This window comes from Carya illinoinensis, chromosome 1 (genome assembly GCF_018687715.1).
Source record: "Carya illinoinensis cultivar Pawnee chromosome 1, C.illinoinensisPawnee_v1, whole genome shotgun sequence".
In the NCBI taxonomy this organism is placed as follows: Eukaryota; Viridiplantae; Streptophyta; class Magnoliopsida; order Fagales; family Juglandaceae; genus Carya; species Carya illinoinensis.
Window position 1 is genome coordinate 33,063,489 of NC_056752.1, and position 14,029 is coordinate 33,077,517.

Sequence of the window (14,029 nt, forward strand, 5' to 3'; positions counted from 1 at the left end):
GGAGAATGATATGGAGCAAAGAATGGTGATTTTTGAAGCAGGAGAAACAAGTGATCCGATGAAGTTGCATGATGGTGGAACACATATTCAAGTAGACAACCAAGAAACTGAGAATAATCCAATTGAAAATTTGAATATTTTACGACAGGAAGTGGCTAATACGGATGGGGCCGAATAGTTAATGACGGTTTCTTCTCATGAGGACCTAGGTGCACAGAAGGAGAATTCGTTAAAGGAGGGAAGATTTGACCTGCATGTTGTGCCTAATGTGATGGAAGCCATGATTGAGTTGCATGAAAATGCATTAATTTCTTAGACATATTGGGGGGGAAGATCATGCCTGTCTGATTATGGATGGTAATGTGGAGGAACCTGGGTTGATTGTTATGGATGACCAGTACGGAAATATTGTGGAGATGAAGGAACATAATGTTGCTGAGGAAAATATTACGGAAAGAGAAGAAGGGGAATTCCAAGTTTGCTCAGAATCAGAAATGGAAGGACATGTACAACACTTGGCCAAAGGAAAGGATTGTATATCCGATTCTGAAGTACAAGTAGAGATTGAAAAAGGAAAAAAAACAAAGGCTGTTAAGCTAAGGGGATCGGCAAGGGTTAAAAGCAAACCCTCTAGATTTGCCCTATGATGAGTTCATACTTATTCTGGAATGTGAGAGACTTGGGTACGTCGAGAAATAGATTGAAGAAATTAATTGTGAAATTGAAGCCTAAAGTCTTAATGATTGCTGAACCTATGATTTCTCATAGTCGAATCTAGGTATGGAGAGATCGGTATAATTATGATAGTTGTGTTTCAAATGGAGATGTGGGGGGAAAGATATGGTTAATGTGGAAAGATGATACTAATTTGGTAGTGCAGGCCATGGGAGATCAGTTTATTACTGTCAAAATGGTGGAAAATTCGAAACCTATTCTCATGACTATAGTTTATGCGAAATGTTATTACCAGGATCGAAGACGTTTATGGCGTGATTTAGAAGTGACTAATCTGCAGAATGTGCCATGGATTGTTGTTGGCGATTTTAATATTATTAGAAATGATAGTGAAAGACGCGGGGGGAGGCCTAGAATTTCTATGGCTATTGAAGATTTTAATAATTCTATTGATATATGTGGATTAATGGAGATGCAGTTCAGTGGGTCATTGATGTTGTGGTGCAATGGGCACACTAACTTTACTCGCAGTTGGGCTCGTCTGGATTGTGGTTTTTTTAATTCATCGGGATGTGATGAGTATCCAGACACCCACCTTAAATACTTGGCTAGAACGTCGTCTGACCATGCGCCCATGCATATTACGTTGTCTAGGAAGGTAGTGCCCTATGGTATGTTTCAGCAAATGTGGACTACACATGATTCCTTTCTTGAGTGTGTTTCTAAGGTGTGGTCGGGAGAAGGGTCGGGGTCAGCCATGTCCAAATTGGCTTTTAAACTCAAAACTCTAAAAGATGCTCTCAGGGTCTGGAATAAATAGGTATTCGGAAGGACTGAATCGAATATTGCAACTCTGGAAGGGTGTATTAAGGATATTAAGGCTAAGCTACATAATTCTTATTCTCAAGAGGAGGAGATGGATCTTATGGCTTCCCAGTTGGAGTTAAAGGTCTGGCTGGATAGAGAGGAACAGAGGTTATCTCAGCAGGCTAAACAAACTTGGCTACCAAAGGGTGAAACTTCCTCTATTTTCTTCCGAGCAGTCAGTAGACGGAAGTATAGTCAAGTGGATGAGATGCATCTTGCGGATGGTAATATTCTTACTTCTCCCGAACAAATACATAATGGTGCTGTGGAATATTTTCAAAATTTTCTGGAGGCTCGTCTATTGGGTGATATGCCAAACTTGGAAGGCCTGGTTGATAAGATGGTCACTGATTCCGATAATGCAGATTTGTGTAGAGTTCCATCTCAACAGGAAATTAAGGAGGCTGTTTTCTCTATTTCGGTGGATAGTAGTCCGGGACCTGATGGGTTTGGTTCTGGGTTTTATCGATCATGTTGGCAGATTATTTATAAGGAGGTTGTTGAGGCGATGGTAGAATTTTTCAGTGGTGCCATGCTTCCAAGATTTTATTCAGCTTCATTCTTGGTATTAATTTCGAAAATTCCTAATCCCAATAGCTTTGATAAATTTTGTCCATTTAGTTTATGTTCGGTGTTTTATAAGATATGCTCTAAAATTCTAGTTGCTCGGTTATCTTCGATATTATCCAGAATTATTTCGTAGGAACAAGGAGCTTTTATTCAAAGTCGGAGTATTTTTGAAAATATTAGTCTCACTCAAGAGATGTTCCATGGTTTAAATAAGCCAGCTCGGGGGGTAATGTTGTTTTAAAGATTGATATGGCTAAAGCATATGATAGCATTGATTGGAGATTTCTTCTACATGTGCTTAATTCTTTTGGATTTTCCGACGTGGTTTGTGGTATTATAAAACAATGTGTTACTACTCCTTAGTATTCCTTGGTTATGAATGGAATCCCGAAAGGTTTTTTTAAGGGGGGCTGAGGATTACGACAGGGTGACCCGTTATCCCCATATCTTTTTATTCTAGTGGAAGAGATCCTCCCAAGGCTGTTAAAACAACAAATACAATTGGGGAAGATTAAACCATTCTATCATCCGAGGGGAGCACCTATTATTTCCCATCTACTTTATGCGGACGATATCGTGATCTTTACAAATGGTGGAAAGGCATCTCTAAAGGCTATTTCCAAGGTTCTCAAGAAATATGGTGAATGGTCGGGACAAATGGTGAATGAGAGGAAATATTCTATTTTTTTCTCTAAATATATGTCATTAAATCAGCGTAGAAGGATTTTACATGTGATTGGTTTTAGTGAAGGGACAATTCCGTTCAATTATTTGGGCATTCCAATAGTTGCAGGCAAACTTCTGGTGGCACATTTTGAAGGTATTATAAACAGAGTTCGAGATCGTATTGAGGGGTGGAAGTCTAGGCTTCTGTCCAGTGGTGCTCGCCTTATTCTTTTAAAGCAGGTTTTCCAAAGTATTTCAATTCATTGCCTCTCAATTTTACATACTCCTAAAGGGTGATGGAAAAATTGGAGCGTATATTCAGTACCTTCTTTTGGGGAGTTAGAGATGGGAGGCCGAAAAAGAAATGGAGGGCTTGGGAGGAACTCTGTCAGCCTGTTTCGGAAGGTGGTGTTGGATTACGGAAGTTGCATGAGGTTCAGGCCTCTCTCCATATGAAGCTGGTTTGGAATTTGTTACATGGTAATTCTATTTGGTCGAAGTTCTTTCTTGCTAAATATGTACATCAAAAGCATATTTCTATTGTGGATCCATTAAAAGGGTCTAAATTCTGGAAGATGCTATTACAAAATTTACCGGCAGTGCAGAAGTATTCAAAATGGAATGTCAAAGATGGTAATTTATCTTTTTGGCATGATAAATGGTTCTCGGCTGGCCCTCTTTCTAACCAACATGAAGTTAGAGACCCATCAGGTTTATCTTTAGCTGAGGGTAAGACTGAAAATGGTTGGAAGGTGGAAGTGTTCGACTAGTTGGTAGGGGCGGAAAAATCAGAACAGATCATTGCTGAATTGGGAAGTGTGAAACAGAGGAAAGACGTTCTTATTTGGCTTCCTAAGGCTCATGGCTCTTTTTCAACTAAATCTGCATGGGAATGCATTCGGATACGTGGTCCAAAATTACCATGGGTTAAATGGCTGTGGAATCCTGACTTACCAAGAAAAATGTCAATTATAATGTGGAAAGCTCAACATAATTGTCTTCCAGTGGACGATCGAGTGCGCAGAACAGGAATTCCGTTGACATCAAAGTGTGACTGCTGTAGTGAAGGGAGCTATGAAGACCAGAATGATGTTTTGGCAACTGGAGATTTTGCAGAACAAATTTGGCGTGTGTGTTCTATAAAGCTAGAGCTGCCATGCATGCAAGGTAAATCATGGAGAGAAAAGGTGGAGTTCTGGTATAGGCGTGCTAAAAATTCTTCTTAGAGTGGCCAATTAATTGGCATGTTGCCGAGCGTTATCACCTGGAGATTATGGAGTCGACGATGTACTGCTAGAATGGAAAATCGGTAGGAATCTATCCAATCCATTTGGCGTATTGGTTGGCCTCGGTAGGGGAAAATCTTAAGGCGTCAACAAATTGGTCATCAAGGGATGAGAAAATTCTGAGTAGCTTCCAAATTCCGTATAAGCAAAAAGGGGTTACGCCACAGATAATTAAATGGATGAGACCCCAGGAAGGATGGTATAAACTGAACGTGGATGGCAGCTCATTGGGTAATTCGGGTATTTCGGGGGCAGGAGGATTGATTAGAGATTTTAGAGGAAATTTCGTTTCTGGTTTTGCTATAAACACTGGCAGTCGGACCAATAATTTTGCTGAATTTATGGGGCTGCTTCAAGGAATCCGGATTGTAAGGTTTTTGGGTTTAAATAAGGTAGATATCGAGATGGATTCGAAGCTTGTGATAGATTGGCTAATGAAGAAGAGATGTGGTCTCTAGTACTTGGAAGACTACTGGGAGGAGTTGTTAAGCCTTCTTAAAGGAAGGACATTTCGGATTAAACATGTTTATAGGGAGAGTAATTCTTTGGCTGATGGCTTTGCACGATTGGGTGCTGCTAGAGTTAATAAAACATGGAATAAGAGTTCAGATTTACCTTGGCTACTTAGGGGCATTTTTTGATTGAATAAGAGTGAGTGCTCTTATCTTAGATTAAGAACTTGTTCTGCATCGTTTTTTTGATTGGTTATGATGTTTTTCTCTTTCTTAAGTTGTAATCATGGTTTTCCTTCGCTAAAAATGAGGATCTCTTAATAAAATTGGGGAGGGATCACTCTTAGACATGTGGCTCTGGCTATTTCATAAAAAAAAAAAAAAAAAAAAAAAAGATAAAAAAAAAATTAAAAAAAAATTATTATAATATATATTTTTAATATTATTTTATTTTTCCTTCACCCATAAACCCCCTTCGCTACGCTTGAAAACCCTTCCCTCCTTCGTCACTCGACTCCTCAGCTCCAACTCCCTTCACCCATATACTTCCAATGAACTTTTCCAAACCCCGTTCCTTTCCCGAGAAAATGAGCTCCGAAAACTCCAACGCCCCCAAAATTTTCCCACCACCTCCACAGCTTAACCTCCAACAAGCCTTCTCTAACCTCCAACACCATTGCTCTAACCTCCTCAACCACCTTCCCAACCCCTCCTCCTTCAAAATCCAACTCCAATCTGCTCTCTCAGACCTCCAACAACACGCAAGACATGCCTTGGACCCCAAGATTTCGGGATCTTCTTCTGGGAAGAACCCGGTTTGGGCTCGGGTTGCTGGACCCCCTAACACCCAGCGTACACCGGTTCCCCAGTCTCCTGGTGGTGGGGGTGTGGCTCTGTCGACTGAGGCCATTGAAGAGCGGCTGGCGGGCGTGCCTGTCTACGCGCTGAGCAATGCCAACGACGAATTCGTGTTGGTTTCGGGCGTCTCAAACAAGAAATCTCTGGGGTTGTTTTGTTTCAAGAAAGAGGACGCGGAGGCGCTTCTTGAGCATATCCAGAGCATGGACCCATCATCACAAAGTGGGTCCAAAGTGGTGGCTGTTGCTCTGAATAAGGTTGGCGGTTATATCTCGGTCTTGTAATTAGTGCTTTGCTGTGTGTAGGAGGAGAATGAAATTGGTGGGGGTGACGAGAAGACTTATGAATAGTAATAAAAAATAATAGAATATTTAATAGAAATAACAAGAAATGAATAATAGTAAAAAATAAGTGAAAAGTAATAATGAAGTAATTAATGATAATATAATATTTTGAGAATGCCTGAGGTATTCTTGGTATCCAAATCTAGAGTTATCTTTGAATGATGGTAAAATGATTTAAAGATAGCAGTGAAATGAAGGAAATTTCATTAATCATGAAGAAGCAATGCAAACATTGTCTCTCAAAATAATAGATAAAACCTCCCATGGACCATCCTCAAGCCACACAGATTCAGAAACTAGGCCTTTTGCTACCTGTGCAGCAGCATGTGCTGCTTTGTTCCCCTCTCTTTTAACAAACACTAATTTCCAATTTGGTTGCCTTGGCATAATGAACTGAATATCCTCAATCAAATGACCAGTCCAAGAGCAATCTACAGTGTTGTCACTTACGCTATCAATTACCAATTTAGCATCACCTTAAAAAATAACATGATGAATCCCAAACTCCTGACAAAGCTGCATAGCTCGTAACAAGGCATAGCAATGATAGCATTTTGCATGAAACACGGAAGAAACATTTGATCTAGGAGCAGCCAATATAGCCTCTGCATCCCCTCTACTATCTCTTAGGATTACACCAATTCTCATGGAACTGTTATCTGTAACATATGCAGCATCAAAGTTAAGCTTGCAGAAGGGATCCAAAGCTGGTGCCCAGAGAACTCTGTCATCTGTTGGTGACAGCACTGATGTCACTGAATGCTGCTGCCTCTTAAACTGAATTACCTCTTTGAACACACATCAGCCATTGCAGACTTATAAAGAACAGCTGGACTTTGGAACTTTTGATCAAACACCCATCTGTTTCTTCGAGTCCTGTTAAAATATTTTTATTAGATTTTGGAGAATGAATGAGAAAAATTGAATAAAAATATTATAAAGTTAAAAATATTGTTTAAATAAATTTTTTAAAATTATTTTTGTTTAAAAGTTTGGGAAAGTTGTAATGTTTAAATAATGATAAGATAAAAAGTTAAAAATTTGAAATTGAAAACTGTTTTGTGTTTAGGTGATATCTGGAAAGGAAATATCTGAAAATACTTGAGAACAATTGTGTTCTCAAATGACCTTAATTCTTTTTATGCTTTCCTACAGGTTTTTCAGTTGAAGCATAATGGGGTGGCCTTCAGGTTGATACCGGAGTCTTCGCAAGTTGAAAATGCTCTTAGGGTAAGTGATTTAGTTGTCTAAAATTGATGAAAAAATATACCTTTGTGCTCTTGGTGATGGACTTAATTTGGGTATTTTTATTGGAAGTCTACCTTTGCTTGTATGTATTAGTCGAAAACCATAGGCATTCTGACATTTGTGTTTCATGAAACTGATAACTATCTGACCTGCCTAGTTTTCTATTAGTGTACGCTTCCTAGTTTTGTAGTAGTGTATGCGCTGCCTGCATGTACTATAAATATAGCTCGTCACAGTACCTATTGACGATTAAATTAAAAATACATTTTCCCATCAGTTTTATTTCTTTTCTTTATTTCAAGTGTGCTAACGTGAGAATTGCTATTAGAATATGTTATTTTGATCTAAATAATTTTGGGATGGTAATGTAAGCTGCAATTGATCCACTATTGACAGGGCTGAACTTTTGAAGTGTAAATATAATCACCCACCCAAAACTCCAACAGAGTATGTTGAAGTTGTCATGGTTTGTTTACCTTCAGCAAAAAATTCTGGAAAATTGTATGTTTCAGAGCTTTCATTCTAGTCCTGACTTTCATTTATAGACAGTAACGGTAGAATAGAGACATTTTTTCCTTCCTTCCCAACAGAAGTTTTTGTTGCCTGTAGAAATCTTAGGAAACACTTTCTGAGGAAATGCCTGGCAAAAATACATCAATAGGTTTGTTCGTTGCTATTCAAAACATATGTATATATACGACGGTATTTGACACTTGTCCTCAACACTAACACTATCATTCTAAACCTGAAAGATGATCCATGGACTGCAAATCGGGACTCAAAACTATTCAAGAGGGCTTAACTTAAGCAATCACTCGAGAGAAAAATGGATATTCACTTGCTAGATTCGTAAAAGTAAGAAGATGATTCATCTTTTCCTTTTTTTAGGCCAATACATGGGCTTATCAAAAGTTGGACAAACTCATAGGAATACTAAACATATTTTTTGTTAAGTAAATAATTTATATTTTTCAAAGAATAGGCAAGGCTTGGTACAATGCATAGTTTGCCCTAGCTAAGTAGGTGCAATAGAGATAAGAAAATCATGAAAAATCTCGTCCATTAAAGTCAACAGCAATGGCCCAAGTACAAAGAGTTCTAGTAAAGAAAGCTTTTAGTTCCTCCATCAATCTCTCTTTGTCTTTGAATATCTGTTCATTGCGCTCTTGCCACAAACACCACATGATGCATATAGGGATTATCTTTCACATAGTTTTAATCTGTTGAATACCTCTTCGATTTGTCCAGCTGGCCAAAACCGCCACCACTGTCTTAGGCATAATCCAGGCCAAGTCTAATCTACCAAGTACCTCATTCCATAATCCTCGAGCTGTCTCACAGTGTAGTAGGAGACAGATTCACCCCCATTCCTCCACATACAACAACAATCTGCGATGATCATCCTATGTTTCCTCAAATTATCGATTGTGAGGATTTTATCCAAAGAAGTAGTCCACACAAAAAACGCTGCTTTGGGGGGCGCCTTATGTCTCCAAAGCTTTCTCCATGGAAACTGAGTATGAGGCTCATAGGAATACTAAACTTTATGTAAGGGAATATAGTAACTAGAATTTTCAATACCTTGATACTCACTGTTCGATTCCCTTAGCTTTTCATTTTGGCAAACAGGGATTTATGTTATCTTTGGTGAAGTCGATATCGAATGAAACCATTAGGTTTCTTTTCAGTTCAATTGTACACACGGCATGAGTCAATAAGTACAACCATGAGCAACATAGACAATCCAAAGTTCTGTTTGTCTGTGAAATATCATCATGAAACGGTTAGGAAATCCTTAAAGAACACTTACTGCTATGAAGCTAACCATGATTAGCTGCAACAGTTTCTCTTGGTGTAACCCTAATTAACTTACAATAGAGAACTACTAAACCTGCTCTTTCCCATGGTTGAGGTGAAACGTAACACCCCAGCAAGTACTCATTTGGTAGAGTGCTACCTTTTCAGTGTATGACATAAGGTGAGGTTACTTTATTTATTTATTTTTAAATGTTTGTTCCCTTACCACCATCCTCCTCCTCCTTGAAGGAGGAATAAGATCACTTCATCAATGCCTATTTGAATGTGCTTTAACTGGTAGGCAGTTGACTGAGCATCAAAATGAATTCATCTACCTCAGCCAGTATTGACCGAAATCTGAGACACTTTCTCAGCTGAGAATTGTATGATTAATTTTATAATTTTGTAGAATCCATTTACTGAAGCCTACTTTTGAGTCAACATTTTATTCGTTATATGCAGGATCATATATTAAAATATATTCTCAAAATATCTCTAATAAATGATATAAAGAATATTTGAAGAGATCATATAATGTTTCTTATAAATTTTACACTGATAATTGTCTTCAGAAACGTAAGCTCAAAAACTATATGGTTGATCTCAGCCAAAAATGCATATTTTTTGTTCTGATTTTTAAAAATAATTTTTTTAAAAAACAATATTTGTTGATTTTACCTAATTTATTCACCATATAGAGGTGTCTGCATTGTACATGAATTATATATGTTTCTGTGTAGGTGATGGAACAGGTTGGTTTTACTGACGATGGCTTCACTGGAGTTCCAGTTTTCCAGGTTCCTTTCTAGCAATCAATTACCACTCTTTTAGTCATCTTTTTATATATATTGATTAATGAGATAACAAGGAATGTTTCAAGCCATGTAAAAACTACTAAAATAATTGAATGAAATATATAACTACACACAATAAATTTAGGAAAAACAATAATGAATCATTTGCCACTTTTGACCTTAATAATGACAATTGAGCCAAATCAAGTTTAGAAAGTCATGGTTGCTTTTGTTTTTCTGATTGGTTCTTGGAACAAAGTCCCGACTAATTTTGAGGTTGCTCAGGGGCCCTCAGCAAGGAGTTTCCTGCAAGTAAGAAATCATAATTACTTATTAGAAGAGGAAAAAGTAATCATAGCTTACACCCAGTGCGATGACCCTTAGAAATTGTTTGCATCCACGAGTTTGAATCTTAGATCTGGTGGGAGCATACCACCAAGACTAAGACGAAGGCTCTTACCACTTGAACCAACCCCTAAGGGTTGTTGTTACTTATATTGAAAAAAATCATGGTTTAAGTCTAGGAAGATAACACACTTCAAAATACCTACCATAGCCTTATCTGATACATAGCTGACATGGATTTATTTGGATATGGCAATTTGTGTATTTCTTTTTTCATGGACTGCACATATGTGTGGCAGGGTACTAGGATACAAAGGCATACATGGAGTTATGTTTAAAGGGTCTACATTATTATGTTTATGGTCATCTTAGTCGTCAAATTTATGAGTTAATGTGAGAACATGGTATGTGATAGATTTGATAGCCACTATGGTTTTGTAAACTTTCTTTTTATTGAACTGAAAAGGTCTGGTTAGAAAAGAATAAGAAATCCTGCAGTGTTTGTAATGCACCATGGTAAGGTACTGAAGGTGGCAGTTGATTCATGGGGTCTCCCATAGGCTGGGATTTCCAAGGGCTGCCTTTTCCTAAGGAAGGAAGATTCTAACTGTTGGAAACCAAAACCTTGCTTTGTCAATAAATTTATCATAACACAGAAATATGCTGTTAAGGATCCAAATCGTAATGCAGTTAGGATTGGTTGACAGCATTCTGTGACCAGTATTTAAATTGTATTGCGTGGATAAGCTATGCAGAGAATAATATTATTTATCGTTAATTTAATGGTGGATAAATGATATATTAAATATAGTATGTCCACCCGAATTGGCATATTTTTCTGTTTTACGCCCCGTAATTTTTCCTCAGTCGGGCTTTAGGCAGAATAGCAGAGCAAGTACACTTGAGTTGGCATGCTTGTTTCCATATAGGGCCTACATCATTTTTTCTAGTTCCTAATCTGTATGTGCGCTCCATTGTATACTTACTGTGTACTTGGGCTTTGCCTACTTGATTCAATGAAATTTTCTTTTACTTATCAAAAAAAGATTAAAAAAATTGGGTCCATTTTGAATTTGCAAATTTGAAATTGGCCCTTCCGTTCTCAATGCTTTGTGTTGCACTTGATGATGAGTTTATTTGTCAATTAATTTTTGGCACTGAACAACCTGGTGTTTCTTACTTGTCCAAAAAAAAAAAAAAAAAAAAGACTGGTTGTTTCTATTTTGGAAGCTCTGGCCTGAGAAACTCAGTAAACAATAATCTCAAAAACTGACTAGGCCAGGGTTTCGGGCAGAATAACTTTTTTTTATATGAAGTTGAAAATTTTACTGAAGAACACAAAAGGCTTAGCCCAAGAATAGAGGATGCATCTGCAAATGGATGACACACACAAATCGAGAAATGGTCCAAATTTTTTACCCATTTAAAAAAAGTATAGAGGATGTGTACAAGAGAAGCACCTGATTAGGTATATAAAAGGGTTGAAGAATCATGAAATCCAGCCCATGAAAATTTACAGCAGCTGTCCAAAGAAACAGGGGATTTCAGAAGAAAGTTTTAAGCTCTTCCATTGTCCACTCATGGTCCTCAAAATTTCTATCATTCCTTTCCCTCCAGACACATTACAATAGATGGAAGCCATCTTCCACATTGCCGTACATTCAGGCTAAATAAGTAATTCAGATTCAGATGCCTGTAGATGCCCAATACTTCACTTGGTTAGAATTGTTCGCCCCGAAGTTGCGGGAATATGGTGTGGTTTGAATCATTCTCTGGGAAATGGTACACTATATCTGTTACATGGTACACTCAGGCTAGGCTTAGTTGGTTTGCTATTTCAGATCATGGTTCCTTTCAAAAAGTTCGTTAAGATTGATTTGGTATGTCTGCATATTCATACGTATACATGGTATAGACACATAGACAAGTCTATAATTCCATGAACAAACACAGTATATTGCCATTACTAGTTTCGTAAATTGGAACATGGAAGTACCAAATATCAGGTCACAATCTGGCTTGTGGCTGTTTTGGGGTTTGTGGTGTGGTTGTTGTTTTGGGGGGGGGGGGGGGGGGGGGGGGGGGGAAGCATGTGGAGAATCCATTAGCTATGGCTTTAAGATCACTATAAGATTTACTTTAGTCCCCAGATATGTACATTCAAGCTTGATTTTGCACTTCTGTTTTAAATCTTTGATTTCAGTCAAGGAGCTTGATTCTGAGGAGCGAAAACAAGAGCTATCGTCCAGCTTTTTTCAGAAAGGTTTGTTGAGAAAGATAGCCATTTCAACATGCAGTATTCTAATTCTGTCATGTTATAATTCTTTTCCTTATTATTTGTAGGAGGATTTGGAGAATTCCCTTCTAAGGGCTGCCAAGGAGCAGAATCAAATAAATCCTGCTTACAAACGAGGGAACATTCAGGTTGGTTTCCTAATTTCTATGCCTCGCGAAGCTTGTTCTATTCACTTACTTAATTTTATCTTGTAGGTAGCTGCTCTTGAGGAAGTTCTCAAGGGAATGAAGGTAAGTGGCCTCTTTATGGAAGTTTTGCTTTACATCCTCTGGTCAGTTGGCCGGAAGATGGTATTCATTTGAATTAAGATTGTAAGCTTATTTGCCTCGTTTGTTTTCTTGGATGTTTGTTTATTGTCTCCTGCATAATTAATGGCACTGTATGAAATATTAAGAGGTAAAATAACCATCTAATATTTTGCAGGAGAGTTCTACTCCAAATTGGGATGACGTTGTTTTCATACCTCCTGGTTTCGATATTTCTACCCGGAGATAGGCAATTACAAAATGAGTTGGTCGGGACTTCTTCATATAGATCATCAATTAAATGATGGTATGAGAACGGTGTCTTCATGATTTTGGCAATATCATCTCACGTCGTTCATGTAGAGGGACTGGACATATAACTAGCAAGCAAACGGGTACACAATCATGCACCACCCCAGCAATGTGAAGTATGTTATTTTATTGACTGCAAGATAAATTTGGCTATCTTTATATTCCTTGTTTTCTTTCCCTGAATTAAGTAGTTAAGTGGCTTGACATCTACATACAATCAATCAATGGCTTGATCTTGAATATTATTTCTGGTAGTAGAGGCATTTTGCTGGCTGATACGTACTTCCTTTTCTAAATAGAATATAATTTTTGTGGAATTCTTGTAGAGGCCGTAGGAAATATTCACTTAGAAACCAGCCATGTAAAACGGTCCAAGACTCCATATGGAGGTCCAACATTGAAATAGACAGCTTTAATTTGACACTACTCTGAACTTACCATCGATGGATCTGATTAGTTTAATTAAAGAGGTTGTGTTAGAGTTAACTCAATACCATCATCATCATCTAGGGTGCATTCCTTGCTTACTTATTCCATTAGGTTACCCTCAGAAGTGGGTCATCAACAACAAAGGAAAATGGGGTTCAAGAAACAGCGGGAACTCAATAGGCTAACATGGTCCATGAATTCTGAAGGTAGCTCAAGTAGGGAGATGTCAAAAGGGAAGGGGCTGGCTTACTCCAATAAATGAAATCAAAAATTCTATCGTGGAATGTCTGGGGTCTAAATGACGCAGGTAAGCGGCTTCAAGTAAGAAACTTATTGCGTGGTTGGAAGCCAGACATTGTTTGTTTACTGGAAACGAAATTGAAAATAGTCAATACAAATATAATACGAAGTATATGGGGCTGTGTTCATGTCGATTGGGTGTATTTGGCAGCTAAAGGAGCCTCGGGAGGAGTGTTGGTGATGTGGGATCAACGGGTGGTGGAGAAATTGGAGGCAATGGGGTTTTTCTCAGTGGCATGTTCTTTTAGGAGTGTGATCAATGGGTTTATGTGGGCCTTTGCAGGTGTTTATGGACCCAACGCAGATAGTGACCGAAGACTTCTATGGGATGAACTAGCTGGATTACACAGCTGGTGGGATCTTCCTTGGTGCATAGGCGGTGATTTCAATGTAACAAGATTCCCAAGCGAGTGTTTTGGAAATAGACGAATGCGTCCCGCAATGTCAGATTTCTCGGAATGCATTTCTGAGTTGAACCTAGTGGACTTACCACTAGCGGGGGGCATATACACGTGAGCGAATAATCAGACATGGTCTAAGTCAGA

The 14,029-nt window shown here is 38.2% G+C and overlaps 1 protein-coding gene across 1 annotated transcript; it reads left to right on the top strand.

Moving 5' to 3' along the window:
- The first annotated feature begins 4,984 nt into the window (after positions 1 to 4,984).
- Positions 4,985 to 13,000, top strand: LOC122315602 (protein TIC 22-like, chloroplastic). The gene is made up of 7 exons (XM_043131616.1): positions 4,985 to 5,631; positions 6,874 to 6,948; positions 9,504 to 9,560; positions 12,106 to 12,165; positions 12,246 to 12,326; positions 12,393 to 12,428; positions 12,622 to 13,000. Exons 1-7 carry the CDS (start codon positions 5,068 to 5,070, stop codon positions 12,691 to 12,693), a joined length of 945 nt encoding a protein of 314 aa, XP_042987550.1. The 5' UTR covers positions 4,985 to 5,067; the 3' UTR covers positions 12,694 to 13,000.
- Positions 13,001 to 14,029: the final 1,029 nt, after the last annotated feature.

Coding starts and splice junctions, on each gene's coding strand:
- LOC122315602 (XM_043131616.1), top strand. CDS start 5,068: ATGAACTTTTCCAAACCCCGTTCCTTTCCCGAGAAAATGAGCTCCGAA. Junction 5,632..6,873: donor TGGCTGTTGCTCTGAATAAG/GTTGGCGGTTAT, acceptor GCTTTCCTACAG/GTTTTTCAGTTGAAGCATAA. Junction 12,166..12,245: donor GTCCAGCTTTTTTCAGAAAG/GTTTGTTGAGAA, acceptor TATTATTTGTAG/GAGGATTTGGAGAATTCCCT.